This window comes from Porites lutea, chromosome 6 (assembly GCF_958299795.1).
Source record: "Porites lutea chromosome 6, jaPorLute2.1, whole genome shotgun sequence".
NCBI lineage: Eukaryota > Metazoa > Cnidaria > Anthozoa > Scleractinia > Poritidae > Porites > Porites lutea.
Window position 1 is genome coordinate 34,449,000 of NC_133206.1, and position 25,784 is coordinate 34,474,783.

Below are 25,784 nucleotides of genomic sequence, written 5' to 3' on the forward strand. Positions count from 1 at the left end.
GATTTTAACGAACACGTACACAATTTCCCTAACAACTGACGCCGCTTATTTTATGGAAAATCAGTCATCGTTACTTTTTGCTGACAAGAAGCCGGAAGGTTTCAGCTGAAGCTGATTATTAATAATAGAACTAAGTTCTCTGGACAACTGCATGTTCTTGTTTCAGTTTAAGCATAAACCTTATTCATAAAACTATTATTCGTCTGTACCGGATTGCCCGCCATCAGTAGATGGCATTTCCTAATTGGGGGCCTGAATTTATATTGGCTTAAGTCCGAGACGAGGCCACAACCCTCTCATCGAGACAACTGATTTATGCATATGTCAGTATTGATAGCAACTGATGATCAAATCATTTTCCAAAAAGTGAAAGATAGTGAATTCAACAGACCGATCGTAACGCACCAGTAAGCAGTTTTTACTTGCCTAGAATAAGAACACTGGAGGGTTTATAAGCCACACCCTTTGACGTTAGGTAATGGAAGCTCCGCTCCATTTCTTTGCACAACTGTGGTGCATACGTGAGAACAAAAAACTAAAATGACGTCGCTGAAACATCACAAACACCTTCCGGTTTTCATTTTTGCTGCAGAGGGCTGATTTGTTGGACATATTTGATAGTCAAAATTCGTGTACCTGAAAAAAAACTGGCCCCAGCTGTTCAAACGTTGGATAGCGCTATCCACCGGATAAATCACTATCCAGCGGATAAGTATTAGGAAAAGTAATTGCGTTATCCACTGAATAGAGATTTATGCGATCCAGTTGATAACGTTATCCACTTTTTAAACAACAAGGGCCAGATAAATCACTATTCAGTGGATAAGTATTAGGGAAAACAATTGAACTGTGTACTGGATAGATATTTATGCGGCGGCCTAGCGCTATCAACCTTTTGAACAACTAGGGCCCGGGGCCCGTGTCTCGAAAGACCCGGAAACGTTTCGGGCCCGAGGGAAAACGTTAAAATCAAAACCTCAGTGCAATATTAGTACAGTTCCTAGCCCACAAACCAGTCCAAATTGCGTCGATAACTGATAGTTTCATTGTATTACTGTATTTTCAAAATTATTGAAACTTTGATCGTGAATGCAAACACGCCAAACACAAAACAGCTTTCCGCGCCAGAAAAGTTACCGGGACTTTCGAGAAACAGGCCCTGATCTGTAAAAATGGCGTAATGCGAGTTTAAGGGAGTTGATTGCTCCGTGCTAGTTGTTAAAGAATTCGTCCTACTGAGATTTAGAAGTTAGAAAAACGTTTTGCGCCACAGTAAAACAAGCCATGATTAAGTACTCCACTATTTGAACAAACGCAATTACGTCACCCGTCCCCGATTACAATAATTGTGGCCAGGACTCGTGTAGTCTCCCACGCAGACGTCCTTTTGAACGCATGACGAAGCGATTATTTAAGAACAATCGGAGGCAATTGCCAAGACGAATCCATTCGACACCTGCAAGAGGGGATCCCCCCTCAGAGCCTCAGTTGGAAAAGAGAACTGGACTCTGGAATGCACTTGAGTTTTTGTTTTTGTTTGTTTTTCATTATCTGTAGACTTTCTTCACATACCCAGAAGGGGTCGTGAGAACTGCGTTTCCACTAACCAGAAGGACGTCAATTAAACCAGTGTTGCCTTTGGTCAGTGAAAATCCAGGAATTATTTTCATTTTTCTCACGACCTCTTCTGGGCATTTGAAAAAGTCCAGTCCGGAGTCCCGTCCATATTTTCCAACTGAGCCTATTGGCCGTAAACCTTTTTTAATGCCCAAGTTTAGCATAATAGTACCAGTTCGTTTTCTGTGATCTGCTTACTTTTACGCACACATGCAGTTCGTCCCGCGAAGATTCAAAGCGTTATCAGTCTTATTGACAACGTTCAAGGACTTGTATTGAAAGCACTTGAAGAAAACACGACTGAACAGTGGCAATCAGAAAAATCCAGTATTGTTATCGTTTACCTCACAGCTTGATCTGTTGACGCCCTAACAGCCAAGTTCATACTTTTAAAGTTCTGAAAGCTGCTAGCAGATGAGACTTTTAAATGAAGGACTTTCTTTTTATTATAAAATACCCTGCGAGCAGTGGCCCTTCAGAATTGTCTGACAATACAGTATATCCAGTCGTACATTTAGTGATCCGCGACGTACTCAGAGTTGTATTCGGCAGGTGAATATCAAAAGACACAGCTCATTTCGAATGTTGTCTGTCGGTCACAAACAAAAGGAGAATAGTTTAATTAACATAGAAAACGAAATGAGTTACTCGTGACCAGACAACAGACAATAAGCCTTTCCGTTTGCTAGGAATAGGCAAAATCGAAAAAAAAGAAGTCCCTACACTAAAAAAAGAACGAGCAAGCATTTTAAAGGAGGTTTCGCCCACAGACTGTCAGACCGACTTAAACGGGCCCTTAAAGAGCTAAATTCATGGTCTATAAAATTGTTGTGAGGCAGACTGTTTCGTTCATTGCTAAACAGAAACCAGACGTGATCACGTACTCAAAAAGCTTTGTTTTCTTTTCCAAAAGCCCTTTCACTGGACAGTATAGTGTTGCTTTAATTTTATCTTTGGTTCATTTTTTATCTTCCGTTTGTTTTATCCACAATTGGCCCTTCACAAAAAAAGAGAGATATATAAATATCCAAACGAGGAATGGAAGGAAAAATTGAACCTCGATGACTACATATTTATATGTTTATTAATAAGATGATTTTTTTTAACAAAAAAAAAACTACAACGGAAGTTTAGAAAAAGAAATCAAGATATTAAAAGAAAGTTTTGACACCTTTGTCCCAGTTTGGATCTTTGCTGTAAAACAAAGGTGAAGAGGATTATCTTCTCTTTATTCTTCGTGGGTGTCTTCCCATCTACAGGACCCTACTCTGATCACAAAATACTTAGAGAGAACTTGGCAACGATCACAGCTGTATGAGACCACGTCACGGTCTGTTGGTTTGACTTCCTGTGTTTATTCATTCAACAGCTAGTACCTCGATCGAGTTGAGTGAACTTAAGAATGAATGGTTAAAATCATTAGTCGACGTACTTTGTCTGCAGACGCCCTGCGCTGAGCATGGAAATGGGTGAGCTGACGTTTGAAGAAGTTTTAGAAACAAATCGTGTAGAAATTGTCCAACGTCTCCAGCTAGATCGGACATTTCTGTTTGATTACCTGAGAAGCAAAAATGTTTTCGACTTCGGAGACTGCGATCTAGTCCAAGCAGAAAAGACTCGAGAGCAGAAGGCCGCCAAGTTCCTCGACGTTCTTACAACAAAAGGAGAAGAAGGCTATTACCATTTCGTCGACGCTCTTCAACTGTTGAACCCGTCCTTGTACGAAAAGATCACAGGAGAGAAAGCAACTGCACGTAAGTTTTGATACTGGACTATCATGAGTAATTGCGCGATCGACGCGACATTTGCAACGATATTAATAAATGTATAACTTAGATCACTGGGAGAGCATGGGATTTCAAAACCCGTCAAGACATAAACTTCCATTTTCAAGAAAAATCGTGGCTTAGGTTTCGAACTTTCAGTCACGTATAAACTCGCTTTCGGGAAGTATGGTTTTCAACAAGCTTGAAGAGAGTATCAGATTTATCGTGCGCTATGTTTACTACTGAACGTCACTAACTAAGGTGACTAAAGTTCTTTTTGCTAATTCCTAGGAATCGTCAACATCATCGCCTTTCAACGCAAAATATGTTACATTTTGGCATAATACAATAAAGTAATATGATTTTTGAAGCCAATGTAGCCATTTGTGAGACTGCCAGAAAACATTCGATAAAACGCGATCGTCATTCATTGCAACGTACGTGAAGCGTGAATTCCTCTACATGTCACGCGATCTACCAAAAAATGACAAGATACTAATATTTTTGCTGTGACTCGACCATTTAAAGAGCATTTTGCCATTTAATGTGTGTTTGGGTAGATTACTTGTTTGTTTTAGCGTGTCTGCTGCCATTATATCCAGGCCAAAATTTGTTAAACGATTACTGCTGAATATTTCATGAACTGCGTAATGTTCTTTAAATAAACCCCGAAATTTCAGCACAGTGCTAATCTGATAAGACATATAGCATGTGGTAGTAGTAGTTGTTAGTTCTACATCTACGTTTATTAATCAGCAGAAGCTATGTACCGTAATCACGCTAATATTACACCAGGAAGTAAAAAATGATGCAAAATTTTAAGAAAAATACAATAAGAAATATTAAAAATGCAAAAGAATAACAGGTATAAATTGACAATAAATAACAATACTGAAGGTGGGTCACCTCCTCCTAAGCTCCTTGTAGGTAATCACTTTAAAATATCTAAAGATTTGGCAGACACAATATCAGAGGGGAGGCTATTCCATTCTCTCTTTGTTCTAGGAAAATAATAGCCTGTTTCAGGCTCTCAGCTAGGAAAACAAGAGTATTTGAATATATCATTACTTGTATGTTCAACAAATTATTTAAAATCATGGGTTCCACAAGACGGAGTTTCTGTTGCTGGTATTAAGTATTTAGTGTTGTTAACATGAATGATATCACTTAAAATTTTATAAATTGTTAAATTTGTCCAGTTTCTTGCCAGAAATGTGATTTAAATACCTGCGGATTAAATAGTTAGGTCTCCCAAATCATCAATTTAGAATTAATGCACATTATCTTGCCTTTCCTGCACCATAATGTATTGTTTTAAAATCAACACTTCAAAATCTTTTTCCCTTAGGGATACCCCAGGGATATGACACCTTTGCCTATAGGATTCCAGGAGAGGAGGGGGGGAATGGCAGGGGGGATTTGACTCCATCATGCATAAGGGGTGGGGTCCTTGGACCCCAGCTTCAAGTCCACGAGATGTGTCTTGGTGCTTGAACAAGGCATGGTAAATTATGGTGGGGGCCAGCATGGCATCTTTGGATGATTTACAAAGGAAAGATTTGCACCCTCATGGTAGAGGGTTGTCTATTGAAACCAACCGCTTCAATTGCATTAGAAAGCTACATGTTTAAAAGAGCAATCACTTTTATATTTGCCCAGCAGGGTGGGTGGGGGCGTTTGATCACCAAAACTGGACCTTTGATGGGGTATTTGAATGTCATTTTGTCCTGGGGAGGGGGAAATTTGAACTCTAATTTTCTGAAAAATTCAAATGCCCTAGTGGTTGCCCATGTCATGGATTTCAAAGCTTCAGTTTGATTAATTTATAACACAACAATGAAGCATTAAGTCTTGCTCATCATATAAATCTGTAAATTCTCATTGCATATTTTTTCTCTAAACAACTTGTTTTCAGTAGTTACATTTGAACACAGCTTCTAGGGATCTATAGAAATCTTTCAGAAATACCCTTTTTTTCTTGATTTCCACCTAAATTTAGCAAGATTTTTCCAAATTAATTCAAACTTCAAATTCTACTGACAATATCTCAGATCATTACAAATATTTTTAGATATGGTCCTTCAAAAGGAAACATTTGAAACCTAATTTGTTTATAATTGACATGATCTATGACTAGAAAAGAACATATTCATTAAAAAGTGTAACTAATTTAAGTGTTAAACAAAAATACTTTGAGGTATATTGTGTGTACATGTGTCTGTGAGTAAAAAATAGATCGCCTTAATTTAATCTTACTATATTGAGCTATTTGATGCTAATAAAAAACACAGCAAAGTTAAAGACAGTATGTCACTATTTAAAGTGCGTAAAAGATAACACTCCCTGCATAGTTAGGAAGAAGGCTAATATTCAAACTTTATTTATGTCCCAAATTCTGGAAATACCTTAAGCACACTGGAGTACTAATAGCCCATTTTTACATGTTAGTGACTTCCAGCTCATTGGATATGATTTTTGTGAACTTAACTTTATCTTTACTCTAACTGAACAAATTTCCATTCTCCAAATTAAAATGTCATAAATTAATCAATATTAGCTCCTAAAGAAAGGTTAAGGCAATTCATTCATTTGTATAATTGTTTTTATTAGAAGTCTACAAATTTTACTTACTTTCGACACTTTCACTTGGACGTCTGTTGTTCCTGTTCCTTTAAAAAGATCAGGTTTCAATGCAGAGCTTTCACTTTCAATATAATTTATAAGCTAAGGATTAGAGGATTTTAGTTTGTAATTTTACTGGCAAACAAAGGCGCTCACTGGCTTTTGAAAATGAAATCAAAATTCTTGATATTTTCAGGACATGCCCACAGGTAGCTAGTACCACTAATCTAAGAAGGCCAAGCCTCAACAGATTAAATTTACAGATGCATAGTATTAAGTAAAATAATAGAGATGATTATTTAAATAATATTATCTTGTCAGGAGACAGTTTGTATTTGATTTAGACCCACTGGGAGTCTCAAGTTTTGAAAATGTAGGTCTCAAAATCTTGTAAAACTCTGAAGTACCCATTGAAGTTTTCAATAGTTATTTCTTTTTTAAGCAACTTCTCTAACCATGCAACACACATCTGTCAAGTTTATATCCCAGCAAATCACAGCAAGCATGTTTCCAAAACAGCCCAGTTAAATTAAAAGAAACTTGCAAAGAAAAGTAAAAGACTGCTCACAGTCTAATCCATTTGAAGATTTTAGTTAGTTCTTTAACTCTGTAGGCTCTGTAGGAACTTTTGTTTGGTAACTTCTCAATTCTTAAAGTTTCATTTTAGCGCTCAATATCTCTCATTAAAAGCTAGGTTTCAGATTTGTTAGAAGAAGAAAAGACTCAGAATCCAATTTTAAGATCTCTCAAAGCCTTGGTTACCATTCTATACCCCAAGCCTTTCAGTTCCTTCCCTTATCCTTACAGTTCCAGTTCCAGTATACTCCTCCTCCCGTTATTTGTAACTCCCAGTGGTTCGACCCGGAGAACGAGTTTAATTAAGCCATACACATTTTGAGGAGTGGACTGAAAGTACATGTAGCTAATTACATAGCACATATTGGCTAAGTGACTATTGACAATAATTATTAAAATACTATTATAATCATTTATACTATTACAATATCCAACAAAGGAGTAGCTATAGTTAGATGGGAATTTCTGATCACGGGAGGGGGGGAACTCTGAGCAGGGGCAGGAGGATCTTAAGTTGTAATAATCCACAAAAAACATAACATATATAGTTCTAGCTCAAGATTAAGGTAATTTTTGTGGGTGAATCACTTTTGGTTCTTAACAATTCTTTCTAAAATTGCTCTTTCAGGGCCAAGTCCACTTGTGATGGGTACTGGAGAGAACTTCTTTTTCGGTAAGACAGTGACATCATTCACGTTATTCATTTTTTCATGGTAAATCAAACGTGTCTTAGTTTATATAGTTCAAGCATATAACATGAACGTGTTCAGGGCTGTCAAGATTATAAGTTGCCAGGTAAATACAAGTAGGTGGGGACTGAAACATTTAAGGATTTCTTTTGGAATTATTTCTTCTATTTTCCTGTGAAAGTATATTATGTAGTCAACATATACATAGTAGCTGGGGTAAATACCCAGTCCCCAGCCCTTAATGAAAACCCTGACTTGTTAGTAAGTAGCTTCATAACTGTTCAGTGTTAACTCAAGTCAAACCTCCACTGACAGAAACCTCAGTCTGTCAGTAAACACCTCCTGTATGTGGATCTACACTTAGTCATTACAGTAAATATATGTGACACAATACTTAAGGCCATACTACCTCTGATGAAAAGTTATCAGCTGGTAAGCAGATAACTTCAAAAGATAGGTGAGTTAGGTAGTGCACCTGAGCCTACGATATGGTCTATACCTGCCAAGTGTCACGCCTGTGGATCGAAAACTTGGATCTTACGCCTACTCACGCCTGTGTTACAATTTGTCACGACTGGTGGAAAAGTTTGAGCCATTACAGCATTAACTGACACATTTTGAAAAATATATTAGTTATTTAAAGAAACCAGAAGCAAAGAGAGAAAAGAAAAGTCTATGTGGATGATCGACTTTCTGCGAATTCTCTTTTTTTAGTAGGGAAGTCAATGTTCCTTTGTGTTCCCGTGTTCGTGTTAGACGGAACTCTTCGTAACGTCTTCGGAACTCTTCGGAACGTCTTCGGACATTTTCAGATTTTATCAGACCCTTCGAAAAATCTTGGCACTCTTAAGATAAAAAATGTCACGCCTATAAATGTAAAAAAATTGGCAGGTATATATGGTCATTTGGTTCAAGTCAGCAGATGTTCCATTTTGACAGCTGCAATTGACTTATATCCGAATTGCATATTTCATTGTTTTAACAACAATAGCATTGCATTCTCATTTCAGTATCACCATTCAGTTACTATGAGGGCTCTAGCTACAAGCATCCTGAAGCTTTAGCTTGTTTAAGTAATTTTTCTAAAGACTATGCATAAATATCTTTAATCTTCCTCCAACATGGCCCAAATTGTAAGCAAGTTATTTATTTCAGTCACAAGTTAGGTAGTCTATTTATAAAATGAAGAGATACCTGAAAAATATGTTAACTCCTAGATTCTCCTTGGCTGCGAAATTTCTGATATCTGCTAGTAAAACAAAGGGATAATTGGGGTTACTTGTTATTCAATTTGCTCTGCCAGCAAAATAATGAGTCAATATTTTTTCTGTGGAAAAATGTCCACTTTCGATTCTTCACTAAAGGGTGAGACTAGCTGACGAGCTAATGAATGAAAAAAAAAAACGTTTCCAAGCTAAACAACTGATGTTTTCTTACCGGAACGAGCCGGATAGTTGTATCGATCCATCATGTAACGTCTCCAGGATGCTTCGACAAGTATTTTTTTCATAAGAAATGAGTTCATACAATTTCAGCGAAGATACTCCCTGAAACAGCAGTTTCTTGGAAGTTCATCTCGTACCCAGAGTTCTCAGGGGTCGCCACTAGCCGCTGACCAAAAGGAATGAGATAGTTGCTATGGGTACAAGTTTCCCTCAAGTGAATGTCCATGTTGCGAATCTATATCAAGAAAAATGTATCTGATACATACCAGTTAATCGGTCATAGGTTAAAATTATACTGAAAATAACACTCTTTTGGCAATAACTGACTTTATCTGGTCAAGTGGGCAGTAGCCAACGAGAGTAAAGCACATAGTGTTCCTATTGGTTATTACTTTACTCACCCTTTTATCATGCTGTTAAATGAAACATGATTGGATGCCGACGAAAACTACTTCGCACGCAAGATATAACACGTCAATTGAGACAATTTACACGCTTCTATAACTTGTTTTTACAAAAGAAGAATTACCATTCATGTTGAGACGGAAAACGACTGATTCAGTACCCTGTGAGCGGAGGCTACATTTTCGGTGTGTGAGCTAGTGCACGACAGCTCATACTGATTCAGCAAAAGAATTTCAGAACGACAACTGTATTGGCAAGGCAGGCATTGCGCGAACAGGGTATGTTGCATAGTGCAAGATTATTGTATTAAAAAAGTTTTCTTACCAGAATACTATATAGCTGATATAGATCCAAAGGAAATTTCTCTCCCTTCTGTTTTATGACTTTGTTGCTACTGAATTAAGTTAAGCAGATAGTTTTAAAAAGCGAAAAATATAGTTTGACAGCCAAAATTTACAACATTGTCATTTTTTCCCTTTCAACTTTGTTTTAGTAGGGAATGAGCGCGTGCAATTTCTGATAATTGCTTCCGCTTTCGATGTTTAATAGGGTCAAAAACCTCTCGGACAATAGATTTCCTGTTAGTGATACAAAGTAACAAACGAATTGTTCAACTTTATTGGACTGAAGTTTATGGTCAGTCTAATATCGTTAGTCGGTAAACTAAAAGAAACATCCAGGCCGGTTTCAGTGTTTTCTTTACAACCAAACAGCCCATGCATTTTTGCACGTTTATAACCGAGGTAGCTCGTCAATCATCTCAGCTGTCATCATCAACTTCACATTTATAGGCATGACAATTAAAAGTATCCAGAATGTTTTTCCCTTTTCAACGTACTGTTTGACAATTTTTTCATCAACGCTACAGTTTCATTGATTTCAGGTGAGCCGATTTTTAACTAACCGTAATAACGCGAGGCAATCGCCGTGGTTTGTTGCGCATGCTCTGCAGAAACGTCTCTAAACCTGCACTCAGTTCTTCTCAGTTTTGTTCATTACTATCTCATAACATGTTTTATAATCTTTTCGGTCTTTTCTCTTTCCTTTTTTAAGTGATACAAGTAAAGTTTTCAAGATTGCCGAAATTAATGCAAGGAGATTGCATGTTTAAAATGAAGCTAGAGATTGCAACAAATTGTACTTGGGAAAAGTTCCCAGGCCACTTTAACCAACTTGATCCATTTTAGGTTCATTGCTAGAGTAACAACGATGGAGGTTTCTGAATGAACCTAAAACGTTGAGCTAAAACTAGATTTGCGGTTCGCCAAGCGATTAATCTATTTTAAAATTTGACATTATTTTGTAGTTTGTGCGTGATCTTGACCGTCTTGAGGCGGAGAGCGATATTTGGGAGTCGCATGTGTTTTCAGCTCGTCGTGCGAACCCCTTAAACTCTAATATCAAAAATTAAGGTCTTATACCTCCCCCCCCCCCCCCCCTATACATTTCCGATAGAAGTATCAATTTAATTCATCTTGCGAGATCATATCCTTAATTTTCATTACCATTCTGTTCTATGAACCATTGACATTACACAAGGAGAAATTTGCTGCTTATCACTCTTATGGCTTAGAGGGTCAAAAAACATAAAAATGAAAGCTAGGTATTAGAGTGCTTAAACTTTTGCGGGAAAAATAGGGTAAATTGTTACAAATCGTAAACAGGATGTTGTGAGAAGGCGGAAGATATTTCAGTGTCATTCATCTTGGTATTTTGAAAGTTTTTGGATTCCTTAACGCTAGTCACAAACCATTAGTTTATTTGCTGCTTCTGTGATTAATTGTTTTATTCAAAGTTGAATTACCTTCACACCCCAGCATATGTTCATTGGAAACTTTTGGGGGCTTTTTGGGCCATATTGACTTACTTACACCCTTATCATATTTTGGGAAAAGGTCAGTGGGTTTCTCCCAGCCGTGTTCGAATACGTACATCCGGTTGACGGGCCATAGCTTGTTCCTGTTTCAGTGAATAGAAGAAAAGTGATTATTTTGACTGCGACACTGAACACACTGATTTCTTATTGATCAAAAGGTTTCTTTTTTGCTGTTTGGCAGGACCGAATGGATATATTCCTGATTTGGACATAATGAGCAATCATTTAAAACGAACTATGGCGGACCTTCAAGATATGACCATTCGTTACGAAGAGGTGTTAAAACAAAAGGAGCAGATGGAGAAGAAATTAAGCAGAACATCTTGCGATCTACTGGAGAAAAATAGGCTGATTGATGAATTAGAGAGGCGTTATTTTGACACCGAGGCTATGCTCATGGAGTCTCACTCCAGCGCTAAGAAAGTTGTGGAAGGTGCGGCACAACATTGCCAACTCCAGGATCGAGAAATGCTGGAGAGGACGCACTTCATAATCGCTCTTCAAATGAAGCTTCTGACCACTAAAGAGGAAGTTGACACTCTGAGGGAAAAGCTGGAAGATAGCAACAAAGAAAGAGAAGACCTTCGGAATCGATTTGCGCAGATTTCCAAGAACTACGACAATCAGAGGCGGGAATCGATTAAGCTGACGGAGAAATTGGAAATTCAAAAAGACAACATTCAACGCGCTGAAGAAATTAAGGTGAAATATCGCCAGCTTCAGTTCACCAATCAAAAGCTTCAAGAGGAAAAAGAAGAAGCTCTGAAGGAACTTGAAGACCTGAAGCACTGGACAGAGGCACTGAAGGCTCGTTATGATATCGTGGAAGAGGATAGAAAGCAGACGCAGGAAACTCATGAGAGTACAGTTGCCGACTTTTCTGAGCTCCGAGACAAAGCGGACGAACTGGAACTCAGGCTAACTATATCCGTTCGCGAAAAAGAGGAGCTGAGAAAGCGCTGCAAAGACTATGAACAGACAGCTAACACTTATCGAGAGCAGCGAGACTTGTTCGAGAAAACCTGGAAAGAAACTTCATTGGAAAGGGAGCAATTTAGGAAGGAGAGAGACGACTTAACGACACGATTTGCAGAAGTAATTCAGAGCCGAGATGAAGCCATCGACCGACAGATGGAATATACTAGACAGTTTGAACAGAAGTTGAAGAAAACCACTGAAGAGCTGGATGAAGTGAAGGAACGCCTTTACCAAACTGAAATTGAGATGGAAGAGTCCAGGAAAGCCAAGCTTCAAAGAAACCCATCGGATCTTGTTGACCATCCCTATAATACTGCAAAGGTAAGTGAAGCATCTGTTTTTATTACTTAATCATTGACTGAGCACTGTTGAATAGTGTTTCCATCATTGCCACTGTGCATCTTCAAATGAAGTGTTGATTGGTTTTCTCGTGTCCATATTTTTGTCAAAACCATGCCATAATGTTTGGTAGGCCAAATGTTTCGAACAGGTTACCTATTTCAATCCTTGCCGTCTAGCTAGAGAGCCGAACGCCATTGTTTAACATTTCATGATCACCACCCAGGAAGGTCTCTCCTAATTGGTTGCAGGAAACAATGACATGTCATTTTTTCCAATTATTTTAGTATTGTTCGGGGTCAGGGAAACGAGCCATTGGTGACTTGTCTTCCAAGCAACTGCTACATGACCCGAGTCAATAATGAAGCCAAAAGGTGCTTCAAACTTTTGAGTCTGCGGTTACCGTTAATGTTCAGGTTTTTTTAGCATTTTACAAAATGAAATTTGGAAATTTTTGCGTCTCTTAAGTTTCACTTTCAAGGAGATGCTAACAGACATTGGTACGGATCGACAACATTCACTGAATTTTATACGGGTTCTTAACTCTACAGTCACGTGAAAACATTGAAAATTTCCGTGTTGAAAGAGTGACAGGTTTGGGTACACACCTCGCTTTGACCCGGCCGCTGTCGGCAACCGGATCGATCGGCAGATGTCTGTTTATTGACTTTCCTTAATCGGAATCGTCATTAGAACAACGGCTTATCAACCACTAGCAAAAACAAACCTTATGTCAGAATGCCTGATTTCTTTGATTCGTATGGGAATGTTTTTTAGTATTGGTGCAGGGTTTTCCTGTTCAACGAACTAAGACATGCATATAATTAGACAGAATCAAGAATTTCCTTAATGGGCGAGTATTTCTTAACTTTAAATTTCTTCATTTTACATGTCTGTTAGTGATGTGTTGGCTTGACCGTTGGAATTTTCTCTCTGGTCTTTCTTTGTGGGAGAAAGAGGGACCTGCTTGGATCCTGGCTCAGTTAACAGTCCCTGTTTTATATTTTTGACAGAAACATGGCAAAAATCTACACTTAGACTCCGAGAAAGCGCTGGAAGCAAAACTAGATGGGAGCGTGGAAGATGACGATGTAGACAGTATACACAGCAGTGAGGATTCCTTTGATTGGAGGACACGGCGAACAACCACTGATATTATAGACAGCGTCAAAAAACGTGTCGCTACGAGCAACTCTCAGGCGAGTAGAGGGGGTGGAGATTCTGTTGAGGAGGCTTCATCACCACCTGCTCAGAATGAAAAAGGTTTGTCATTGGATGAACAGCTGGATTCGATGATTCCAGAGAGGAGGAGTCTTTCCCCAGCAGCCCAAAAGTCCTTCAGTCTTAATCGCAACAGGAGTCTATTTAAAAGCTGTCCGACTTATAATACGCTGGAGTGTATGTTTGGTGCTTCTGTGTGCAACACAACTCCTTTTTACACGGACAGCAGCAGTTCTCTTTATGCCTCCTTTCGCTCCACTCAAAGTGATAAAACTGGGCAGCAGCGAAGACAGTCTGATCATTCAGCAAAATCCCTCAGCGTGGAATCTGGAGTGCAGGAGCTTATGGTCAACAACGTTTCTAAAGCCAATGGAAAGCCAAAGTCTCCCAAAAGGGGTCGAAAAAAGCAAGATAAAAGTCCATCACGACCTCGTTACTTCAAAAGTGTCTCTTCTCCTTCGAAAATCATAGACTTTGTGCAGCGAAAAAAGTCATCGGGGAGCTCGGTAAGTTCTTATGAAGAAAATTCAGTTCGTTCATCAGCAGTGCAGTCAGACAGATGCCGCGAGGAGACCAGTTCTTCAAGTGACGAAAGCGGCTTAGCGAGACGCCATCCAAGCTTTAAAGAGGCCTCGAACAACCCGTCATACAATAAGATTTCAAAAAGTCAATGTACATCAATTACTTTGTCTCTCGATGGAGTGCAAAATGGAGGCGAAAGAGTGCTAACACCGGACGAAGAGGAAGTAGCTAATGCGCTAATGTCGCCAACTCTCAATAGGCCTTTCCGAGAAAGATCCAGTGCTTTGAGCGCAGATGAACGACCTCGTAGCTCCTCAGCACCAAACTGCCAGCATTTTGATTTCCAGCAGACCGACATGAAAACATCTACTTCTGATTAACTGGATAAAATCCCAAACAGTAGAACTGTCTTGTGAGGGTGTATGTATGGTGGGGGAGGACTGGGGGACAGGAACCCAAGAGAATAGGGGCTAGAGGTGTACAGGAGGGGGGAGAGAAAAAAGTGGGAAGGGGAGTCCTCAAAGGGTGGTAGAAGGGAGAAAAGGAGGGAAATTACGCCACAATACTTAATTTTTCGCAATCGAAAAAGGCCTTAAAGGAAAAACCCAGGAAAAAATGGGCGGGAGCTTTGCATAATCCCCCGTCCCCGCCCCCATATATAACATTCTTTAGGTATGGGTCTCTCGATTCTAGGGCATATAATTTTCCAAGTCATTGGAAGGGCGTTTGGAGGAGTGGTAATTTGAATTTGGCCAATTGTAACAAAAGTTACACCCTCACTCTACAGGTCGTTTAGCGTTACCTGCTAGTCTCTTCGTCGTCATTCATAATTCATTATCTTTTAGCATTCGTTCTTATACACAACAAAACTTCCAGTAGTTACACTAAACGAAAGGTGCAAATATCACAACTTGGCCACGATACAGTTATTTTAAAAAAGAAAATGACGAAACCTTGAGAGAAAGTGTTTATACACTCACATAAATATACAGTAACATTAGACCCGTTAATTAACAGATTTTTCCTGTAAGTCGAATTCTCTACAAACTAATTAAAGAGTGGGGTTTTCGAAATCGTACCTCAAAAAGATCCTTGACTTGCCTTTAACTTCCAAGTCAAACTGACTTAAGATGACATTTGACTAACCAGTCATATCCGAGAAAAAGCTTGCAGTAATATTTGACCAAGTTTGGATATTTTGTGAAGGGTTCCACCCGCTGGACTTATCATCCAGGCCCTGGTTGTTCAAACATTGGATAGCGCTATCCACCGGATAAAAATCTTGGTTTGGTTTCCCTAATACTTATCCGCTGGATAGTGATTTATCCGGTGGATAATGCTATCCAACCGGGGCTAGGAATCTATCACTTAGCTACAATATAATCTAGAACGTGTTTAAATCGACACATACTAAGTTATAGTGTATTAGTGACACAAAATCAGAAAAATGGGCGCATAGTGAATATAAGATTTGCGTGTACTATTATTAGTAACTACGCCGAAAGGAACTTATTAGAAATCATGGACATGGTCAGGGTTAGGTGTCCTTGGTCATGGTTAGCTATCGCAAAGCAATGAACGCCAAAATGAGTGATTTTTAGAGTTTATTTCTTTTATCCTTTTTCGGAATGCGGTCGTCGAACACGCCCTTAGTATTTTTTTTTCAGTAATACTGCTAACTATACACTGTACACGGTCATTTGAACGTTTGCCTCAGTGGCCCTGATATTAGATATTAGAAGTTAAGGAGTTAGTATATTTATTATATCCATTTTGAAGTCACTGGTGATCCCAGCGACCTGATTGGCTCTCAGCAGTGTGATTTATTCACGAATCACACTATTTTTTTTGCATTAAATCACATTGGTTGTAACTCGCGTCATTCATGTCCTAACTCGCGTCATTTCTGCTCTAAATCGCACCATTTTCGCTCTATATCGCATCATTTCTGTTTCAAGGACACAATGAGATGTAAAAGCCTTTTTGTCTCCGCTTTTCGACAATCGTGCTGATGGATCAATAAAAGATTGGTACTGTCTGAATTCTGCGATTTCAAAATGGCTATAATAAAGTGGTAATTGAACTTCGTGTCGTGAAATTTTGGTCTGAGATCATACTTGTGATTTCAAATCGAACTTTGAAATCACGCGTATGATTTCAGACCAAACTGCATTCCACTCAGCTCAATCACCATTATATATTTTACCTCTAGCTTCCATAATCATTTAAACGAACTTACTAAATGTCTTTCAGAACTAAAATAATGAGAATAAAGACTAAGCTAATAAGTTGCTTTGAATAAAATGTAGCAATTTTTTTAATAAATAATTGGTGGGCGGGGAGGGGGGCGTGGGGCTCAGGGCCAGGGCCCCACCTTAATTTGGTTCCCACTTGGGGCCTGGGAACGGGCACAAAAAAAAAGAAGTCAAACCGGGTACGCAGGGCTAAGAAAGCTTCGGAAGGAAAAAAGAATGAGGGACCGAATAAGTCCATATGTAGAACAACCCATTCTAGGTGAAACGCCCTGGAGACTAGCTTGTTTGCAAACGCTTAAATTTCATCCGGGCAACAAGAAAATTAAGGAGTTTTAATGTCTATCCATTTCATTTGTAGACAGTATCCCCTTCCTTCTGCCTCATTGTGACCGTGTTTTACCTTAAAATTTGGATTTGTTTGGGCAATTAACGTCATAAAACTCTAAGAGTTCAGCCAAAAAAGGATGACGGCTCTTAAATTTTTTTGACAACTAGAAGTACTTGTGGATATTACAACAGGAGAGATGAGTATTGCCCAGTTTTTACGCGCAAGGTATCTATCCATTTTATTAAGGAGATAAAATTTTTCAAGATTCACGAGTGCTAAAAGAGCCGAAATTAATTGTTTTCTGACTTCAGTCTCTTTGAAGGCAATGAAAGCGGAGAAGACTCGGCAAATGTCACCTTCACCACAGAGTAAAACTCCAGAATTAAGGCCACGTCAGTCAAGTTGGATTAGAGTTTCAATACTTGAGAGAGTTCTAAAATGATCTAGTTGCTGACGACTATTATTATACATATATTTTTGAAGCAAACGTCTTCAGAGCGCGCGATGTAATCATTAAATTTAAGTTTGAGAATGTTGTTTTTGAAATCACTGGCGATCATCAACCTCGTCCCCATGGCGCGGCTTTTCCCTAACCTCCAAAGCCAGGAAAAAGCCCCCTGGGAACGAGATTGTGGTGATTATGTCAATCTGATTGGCTCTCAGGAATGTGATTTATTCACGAAACACATTTTAGCCCCAAATCACAAATGTTCTAAACAGGATCATCAGTTCAGTTTTGTTTACGAAATGAGATGTAAAAGCGTTTCCTATTCCACATTTAACAAACCAGCAACTGGATCAATAAAATATTGGAATATTGGTGTTGACTGAATTTGGCGATTTCAAAATAGCTGTAATAAAATGGTAATTGAACTTCGCGTGTCGTGTTTCGTGTCTGCGCTGCGCCCGATTTTAAAATCACGTTTATTATTTCAGACCAAACTGCACTCCACTCAGTTGAAATACAATTATAAAACAATTAGTTCATGCTTCAGCTAAGCGTAGACTGCGTACGTTGACTGTGAAGCACCTTGGATAGTTTGGAGAGCCCTCCTCTTTTGTGCTCTCAGAACGTACCTCTTAAATATCTCATTTGTTAGAGGAAGTCTTAGCTTCCTGGTGTAAGTCGACTGCCCAAGGGGGGGAGGGGGCTTTACTATAAAATTTTAATGCGGGGAGGCTCCTTCCCGATGTCCAATCCTTTTATATACCGTATTTGACAGAAAAGGCACCCCTTCTGAAAACCTTCTATTGACAATGATACCCCTTTTACATACTTTAATTTAGAACTTTACAACACTTTTAACTGCTGTAAGTGCACCGTCTTACAAATATGAGTAAATCACAAAACCGGAACGTTTTCGTGACTTTTCACAGCCAAAAAAGCATCTGTTAGCCCTCTTTGTTATTTTTACGTCCAAAATGACAGATTTCTCTACCTTTTATATACTTCAACTTGTGAAATCTCTACCCTTTCATATACCTGAGGCCTGAAAAAGATTCCCCTTTCGGGCGGAGCCTTCCCCTATAGGCCGAAATAGGAAGTACCCCTGGCGTCGACTCCCGATGAATAAAACCCTCACTAACTCTAACCTCACGCCAACCAAAATCAATTATCCATGGATTTCCCTCATATATTTAATGTAGTTTTGCACTAGATAACTCGAGCACTCGAAAACTGAAATCTTTCGCTTTTGTTTCCCTTCAGACCATTTTTATATAATTTTTACCATCGACAACTCGAACCATATTTTAAGCGTGCAGTTTGACAAGTCGAAAAAAAAAAAAATGAATATAATCGTGTACTACAATCCAAGACAATGAATTTATTTTAAAGCCACCGTGAATTCTTTGTCTTTTCTTTTTTGTCAGTCCAGTTCAAATACGGAGTCTAGCCCTGTATATTAATCAAGCATTGCTTGATTCCTGTTTTCTTAACTGAATATCAATATATCTTTTGTTGCACTTCAAGTGAAGTGTTCATGATACTAGCACTCCTTCCCCACCACATTTGCTTATTTCCGCCTGTTTACTTGCTTCGAACTCTCTGTAACTCGAACTTTTTTATTACGTTTCCCCAGAATGGGTTCGAGTTCATCGAGAGTCGTCTGCATAACAGTCCTCGTACCATTCCAAATTTTATAACCGCTCCGTACGAAAATGACCTAACTTCCGTAATTTCGATACCTCATTCATTGAGTTAAGACCTTCTTTTCACAATGAATTTATCATCGTTCAAAAATACAATGATTGGGCAATCTCAAGGAACGAAAGTTCCATTGCAGACGATAAACAGGAGAACCAGGGTCAGTACAATATCCGTTCAGCGATCTAAGATGGTTTCAGTTTCTTATTCGCTGATTATAGTCTATTAAGCACACCAGTTTAATTATTTTTCACTTTTTCAGAGAGACAAACGCGTTTGTAAAGATTTCGTCATGAGTCTGGACAAACTTGACGAGAGCTTCACTGATATTTTGACGAAACATCGTTTGCTTATTGTTCAAAACCTTCAGGTGAATCGTACGTTTTTATTTGATTACCTAATAAGCAAGAAAACATTCGATAAAACGGACTATGAGCTGATTCAAGCTGAGAAAACCAGCGAGTCCAAGGCAGGAAGATTTCTGGATATCTTGGCGATGAAAGGAGAGAGTGCTTTCTGTCATTTTCTTGACGTGTTACAAGTGGTAAATCCGAACTTATATGAAATGATGACAGGAGAAAGTGCGACGAAGAGTAAGTTCTGTTACTTTGTGATTGCTCTTAAAATACTGAACTATGTCCGGCCAAAACCCGGAATTTTACTTTTTTAACATCTATGTGATTGCTAATACTGTTGAATATAAAACGTAGAACGTATTCGTTTGCGATGCGGTTATCGTGTTGAGTTTTTTTAGTTATATTTCCAAAATAATAGTTATGAATCAGTCTAGATCCTATATCAAATATCGGTTTTGCCCTCAGTGTGGGGGTTTTAACTTGTTAATGTTTCAATCTCCTCTGTCTATGCGGCCGATGGACTATTACATTCATGTACCAATAGCAATTGGGCGGAGTATTTGGAGTCCTTACCTATCTCTCGGTCTCCTATTGTAACGGTTGTAAGTAATTCCGAACGAAATTGCACGAAGCATGCAAATTTTAGCGTCAAATACTGGTGCCGCATGTCTAACAAGAAGCTTTTACTCATTGAAAAGCATAATGGTGCTTCATGGACTGATTAGGAAAGACACGAACTAACTGTTAACATTTTTCTCAGGAATTTAGCGCTTTCTGAGCGAAACAAGCACGATACGTACTCATACCATTTCGGACACAATTCGAATTTTGCGAAAATTCATTTAAACTGACAGAGAGTTCGCTTGTTACGATCCTAACCACTATCACCGCCTATTCTAAGTACTACTGCTGCTACACTCGAACCCCTCATTTGCGACCACCTCTTTAAGCGACTTAAAGAGGTAAGGACCACCTCTATTCAGAATACCAAATATTTCCCCACCACAAGCCCTATGGTAGTTGGAAAACTTTGTATGCGACTTCGACCACGTTTTGGATCGCATAGCTTATTTTTCAACCTCGTCCCCAGGGCTTTTCCCTTAAAAAATGGGTGGGTCCCGCCCCACCCATTTTTTAAGGGAAAAGCCCTGGGGACGAGGTTGCTTATTTTTCCATGTCTTTGACCTCTCGTAAGCGATGAGTTAACACAAGCCCAGATCCTAAAGTTTGCTGTATGTACAACGCTTATCACGGTATAAACTGAAGAGACGTCTAGCTACGTTCGCTCCCAGGTTCCAGGAGATGCGTAGTAGAGGACCCTGGGAACGATATTGAGGGGACTTCTACAGACAACAAGGCACTGCTTTATTAATGAAAGCAATGACTTCTGTCAAATAGTAGACATGTAAGTTCGTTCCTAGATGAAACCAGAAACACATATAGCCACCGAAAGCTGCTGAACGTATCGTGTGATCTGCCATATGCCAAAAGCATTTACAGAAGCGTCATAGTGATTTACAATATGACGCGACTTTGTTCATTTCCTTCGAAAGTATTCTTTAAAAATTGTACACGATTTTTTCAGTAGGTCGGTAAAGACTAGACGGCAAGACAGTCCGTTTTTTGCATAGGTCATGATTTTACCAGCGCGCACGAGCGATCAAATAAGAGTCCTCGAGTGAGGGTGAAAACGGAGTGAGACTGGGGAGAGTAGTACTAAAAACCTTTTTCTCTAGCCCCAGTGACATGTCCCTAGCGCCGCTAAAAAAATAAGTAAATAAATAAAATAACCCCGTTATTTTGAAGTCTAGGTAAAGTCAATATAGGTGTTATTTAGGTGTATCTTAGTAGTTAACTCATTTTATGTTCCTCAGGAGTCAACCCCATATTTTCGGAGATAAAAAGTCAAATCACTTTTGGTGAGTCACAAATTACTCTTTTTTAGTTGACCTTAAACTATAGAGACAGCGTAATTAAGGAGGCGTCTTCTTAGTAACCTTGTTCGATAGAATTGAAACAGTTAATTTATAGATCTACTATTATTTAAAGCTGTTTTAAATGATAATAGATTAATTAATTAGCCGTTTCAGTCCTATTACACTTTGGAGCACGCCCTTCGAATTCCAAACTCATCACCTTCCACCCATCCCTCTGCCGCCTCCTGAACCCATCCCGCCCTCTATTTTCCCGGTCTCCCGAACCCCCATGCTCCTCCATTTTACACCCAAACCACAAAGAAACAGTCACGGATAACATTAACACTTACTTCTCACTTAGGGCAAAATGATGACTTAGGGGAGGGGTAGGTGGGCAGTTTCCCCGAAACCTAAATTGATCCACAGTCACTTTTCCTTTATACTAGGTAAGGAGTCGGCTCCTGATGAGGTGGTATCATCGACATGTTGCACAGCAGTCGCTTTAATATTCCTACCGTAAATTATGTATTTTCTACTTAGGTCATTAGAGTATTAGGTAACCTATATCGATAGATATCGTACACATTAAGATAGACAAAGATAAACTCACTTCGTTTAGCATCTAGTGGGCTTCTTTTGTCCCTGTGAAAACTGAATTCCAGTTAAGCAGTCAAGATCAAGTTAATCCTAGAAACATCTTCTAAACAGCGTTTGCCCAAGCTTTTTCCCGTATTATTTGCCGTAACAAAGTTCCTCGTGCTGTTGTTAACATTGTTGTTGTTACCAATTTTCCTTAAGGTGGAGGTTCGAGCTTTCTCGATGTGGAAATCTTGAGTAACTTTGTCAAAAGACAGTCCGAAGAATTACAAGACCTTGCCTTCAGGCTCGATCAAGTACTAAAAGAAAACAACGAACTAAGGCGCAGGTTAGACGATAGCCTGTCAGAGCAGGGAAGAAAGCAAAAGAAAATCGAGGCACTCGAAAAACAAGTCTCCGACACGCAAGAAGCCTTGGCAAGCGAGGCCCGGTCCAGTGCTAGCAAAGACGGCGAGAATTTGTTGCAGAGATTTGAAGTGATTCAACGCGAAGGTCGAACAAACCAGTTTATTATACAGCTTCAGATGAGGCTGCTTACAGCGCACGAAGAAAATGAAACACTTAGAAAGCAGCTGGAAGATGCCAGAGCTTCAAACACGTTTAAGAAAAGAGAAACAACTAAGCTGTCACAGCAATTGAAGTCTCAATCAGCAGAATTGAAGAGCTACGAGGGACTGAAGCAAAAACTGAGGGAAGTGCAATTTGAAAATGGCAAGTTACGGTGCGAGCTGCAAGAGAAAGAGGATGAAGTTCTGGAATTAACCAAAGTGAAGCATTGGACTGAAGCTCTGACAGCGCGATACGATCTTATTGTGGCGGAGAAAGAAAAAGCCCTGAAAAATCAAGAAGTCATTGAGAGGAAGTGTACTTCCCAACAAGATGACATCTCCGATTTAATGATGAAGTTAAACCTCAAGGAAAAGGACATAGAAGAACTGCAACGCTCAAATAAAGAAGCAGAAGATAATTCAAGAATTTACAGGGAAGCGCGGGACTTTTATTGTAAGGCTATAACGGAAACCGCGTTGGAACTTGAAGAGGTGCGAAAGGAAAAAGAAGATGCCGCCCACCGATACAACAAAATGCTAGAATCCAAGGAATCCAGCATTTGCCAACAGGCGGAATATTTGCGACAGTTCGAAAAGAAGTACGAGGAAACCAAAGAAGAACTTAGAGCTGTCAAATTGAGTTTGGCCCAGGAAAGGAAAGACAACGAAGAATTAAGAAAGCGAATTTCAAATTTGGAGCTAGAGTTGAAGCAAAAGGTAAATACATACAAAATGAGTCTATGACTTTAAAAGACTAATACTAAAAAAAATGCCCCCATGGTTATGGTACAGATAGTACGATAAAGGGATGAAATTTTACCTTTTTATGAATTCCCTCTGATACTTATGTCTATTGTGACGTGTTCAAAGAGAAGCTTAATCACGTGACAGCTCAAACAAGACCTTCAAGCTAAGGAATCCTATTATTACAAAGTATTGTAATTGGCGCCAAATTTTTTCGAAGTAACAATTCTCTCTTGGCCAGATAAATCAGTATTTAATAAAAACTTAGAGTACCCACGATCTAAAGATGAATATTTACTTACGTGGAGTTACAAAGGAAAGATACCTTGCTTAATACGAATTGACTTTAAAAGTTAAAACGGCAATCTAAGGCTTTTACTAGAATTTTATAACCTAGGCTTTGAGGTTTTGAACAACGTAAATTACTTCCACTGGAACAGTACTTAATTGACTTGAAAATGCAAAATTACTTTCATTTCGCTGGTGTTTCCTAGTAATCCATACATGCTTTGCGAAGCTTCGAGTTGTTATCATTTTAATTACGAGTTGCTAAGGCAACAACCGCCTGTTCCAGAAAACATCCTTGAACAGATCAGGTCACTAATTAGATAAATAGTTTGAAGCAGGGTTTGAAGGTTCTGTTGATAACGTGCTTTAAAGGCCTTTTTACCATGGAATCATTTCATTACCGCTTCCATAACCTCGTCTCCAAGCCTTTTCTCTTAGAAAATGGGCGGGAGGGCGTGAAAAGCCCTGGGGCCAAGGTTGCGGCTTCTAGAAGTCACTTCGTCTTCAGTTTTTCTTTTAAAATAAACATAATTGACTCCAACAAAGTTTAAAGAGTAGCAACCCTAATTTTTGCAATATGCAAAAATAATAAAAATGAAAATAACCTATTTCAAATCATAACAAGCGTGCGTTTTGTAGGAACCAATTTCCCAACCTTATTTGGAAGACAAAGATGACGAGGACGAGAGTCCAACCCAGGACTCTTGCGATGAGAGTGAAAAAGGAGAAACTGATCATGATGTTGGGTCGTTCATCGACTGGAAGAACATTAAAGAGCGACAAAATAAAGACATTGTAGGCAGCATAATACGGCGCATAGAGGAACCTTACCAGCAAACGAAAGTGACCCAAGAGAAAGCTATCTCGAAAAGTATTAGCCTTGATGAGCGCTTGGCCTCAATTCTTCCCGAATTTGACAGCCTGCCCCCTGACACAAAAAAGGGCTTGAGTATTGATCGCAACAGAATGAAACAGAGCCTGTCGTACGAGTTGCTAGCCACAATGGTTCCTCGAGTGACAGCCGTTGGAGCATCATCATTCCCAGAGGCTCTCAGCGCTGCGATCAGTAGATCACATGACAGTAACTACGAAATAGGACAGTCACGAAATCATTTTCCTGGCAGGCGGATCGGATTTCGCAAAATGTCGGATCCTGTAGGTGTTGAGTATTTTTCACTACAGCTTCAAAATCCAAATGTGCCAGAGAGAGACCAAGAGAAGAAGGAAGCCGAAGGTACTTTAAAATATAAAGAGAAGTCGTTACGTCACGTTGCTATGTTACCAAGGTAGAAAAATTTCCGGATTCATAGTCCTGCAAATATGACAGAAAAAAATGCCATGTATGACTCTTTTGTGCATGATTGCACTCAGGAACATGGCCCATAGTTTTCCGGAAATTGAGATCCAGAAATTTTGCTACTATGGGAATATGACGTCTCACTTCTCCTCTCTTTTACAAACCATACGGTGAAATAAAAAGGGACGTAAACTGGGTTAAAAATGTTACAATATCCAATCTTCTGCTTTGCAAAACTGAGAATACGTTTTTCGCCAAGGTTTGTGAATCCCGATGGCGGGATGGCGCGTACTGAGTAATATTGACCGTAAAAGAACCAATCAGAGTGCTTCATTCCGTCTTGAGAATAGCTGGCCATATCATAATTATATCAATCATATTTCGCGTTTATCATTTTTCTTCTACATTTTGCATCAGCTTTATTTTATTTTCATTTTACTTTTCTTTGTTTTCTTTATCAAATGGACTTTTTTGAGTCGAAGGGACACTTAGCCTGGATGCTAGAGGTCTTCTCGCTTTCGCCTTCTCGCGAGAGACTTAAAGAGCCAAGTGCTGAATTGCTAGTCGCCCCTTCGCGGCTTTGCCGCAGAATTCTGTCGTCCCTAAAAGAGAAAAAAAACCCTCTGGCACCCAAGGAAAGGGACACGGGGATTTGAAGAAAATTTATGCTGAGAAGGGGGATTGTAGGTCCTTCAACCCCCCCCCCCCCCCTCCCCCTTCCCCTATCCCAGTCCCTCCCCTCCAGTTCAGTAACCTCTGATCTAGGTGTCGTACTCCAAGACCCAGAAGTGATAATATATTTCGTATGTTCTTATACACAAAGGTGATCTGGCGGGTGATGAGATCGAGACTTTTGAAGACAAGAAAGAGGAAGGGCAGCACGGATTCCGCTCACGTACACAGGCAATCCGCTTACGAACTGGCGAGAGACGTCGCCGCCGTACAGAGCCAGCGTTGTTTACTCAGGGAAACGAATATTTGCCTAGTCCCTAGGCCTCATTATCCCTCGTGGTCACGTGGTCCGAGCGCGGCAGTTGGTCTCGGATACGTCACCCAAATGCATTGACCGATTACGTAAACTTTCTTTAAGATGACCGTATGTAACTTTGTTTAGAACAATTTCAAAAAGTAAACGGGGTAATTTGTAATTAAAGTTAAGTGGGCCTCCATTAAAGAACTCCCAAAACGCTCTTAAAGTACCCAAAAGATTATTTTTCGAATAAAAATGTTCTTTTTCACTAAAAATTTTCCTG

At 39.3% G+C, this 25,784-nt stretch overlaps 2 protein-coding genes across 3 annotated transcripts; both read left to right on the forward strand.

The window, feature by feature from the left end:
* Nucleotides 1-2,974: 2,974 nt before the first annotated feature.
* LOC140942407 (uncharacterized) lies at nt 2,975-16,360 on the forward strand. 2 transcript variants are annotated; one of them, XM_073391376.1, is made up of 4 exons: nt 2,975-3,371; nt 7,210-7,254; nt 11,178-12,295; nt 13,327-16,360. In XM_073391376.1, the coding sequence occupies exons 1-4, from the start codon at nt 3,077-3,079 to the stop codon at nt 14,434-14,436; spliced, it is 2,568 nt and encodes an 855-aa protein (XP_073247477.1). In that variant the 5' UTR covers nt 2,975-3,076; the 3' UTR covers nt 14,437-16,360. The 2 variants fall into 2 exon arrangements, with proteins under 2 accessions (XP_073247477.1, XP_073247478.1); XM_073391377.1 differs by lacking the exon at nt 7,210-7,254.
* A 2,613-nt stretch (nt 16,361-18,973) lies between these two features.
* Nucleotides 18,974-25,619, forward strand: LOC140940547 (uncharacterized). The gene is made up of 5 exons (XM_073389534.1): nt 18,974-19,378; nt 21,016-21,060; nt 21,856-22,919; nt 23,874-24,468; nt 25,355-25,619. Exons 1-5 carry the CDS (start codon nt 19,078-19,080, stop codon nt 25,522-25,524), a joined length of 2,175 nt encoding a protein of 724 aa, XP_073245635.1. The 5' UTR covers nt 18,974-19,077; the 3' UTR covers nt 25,525-25,619.
* The last annotated feature ends 165 nt before the right edge of the window (nt 25,620-25,784 follow it).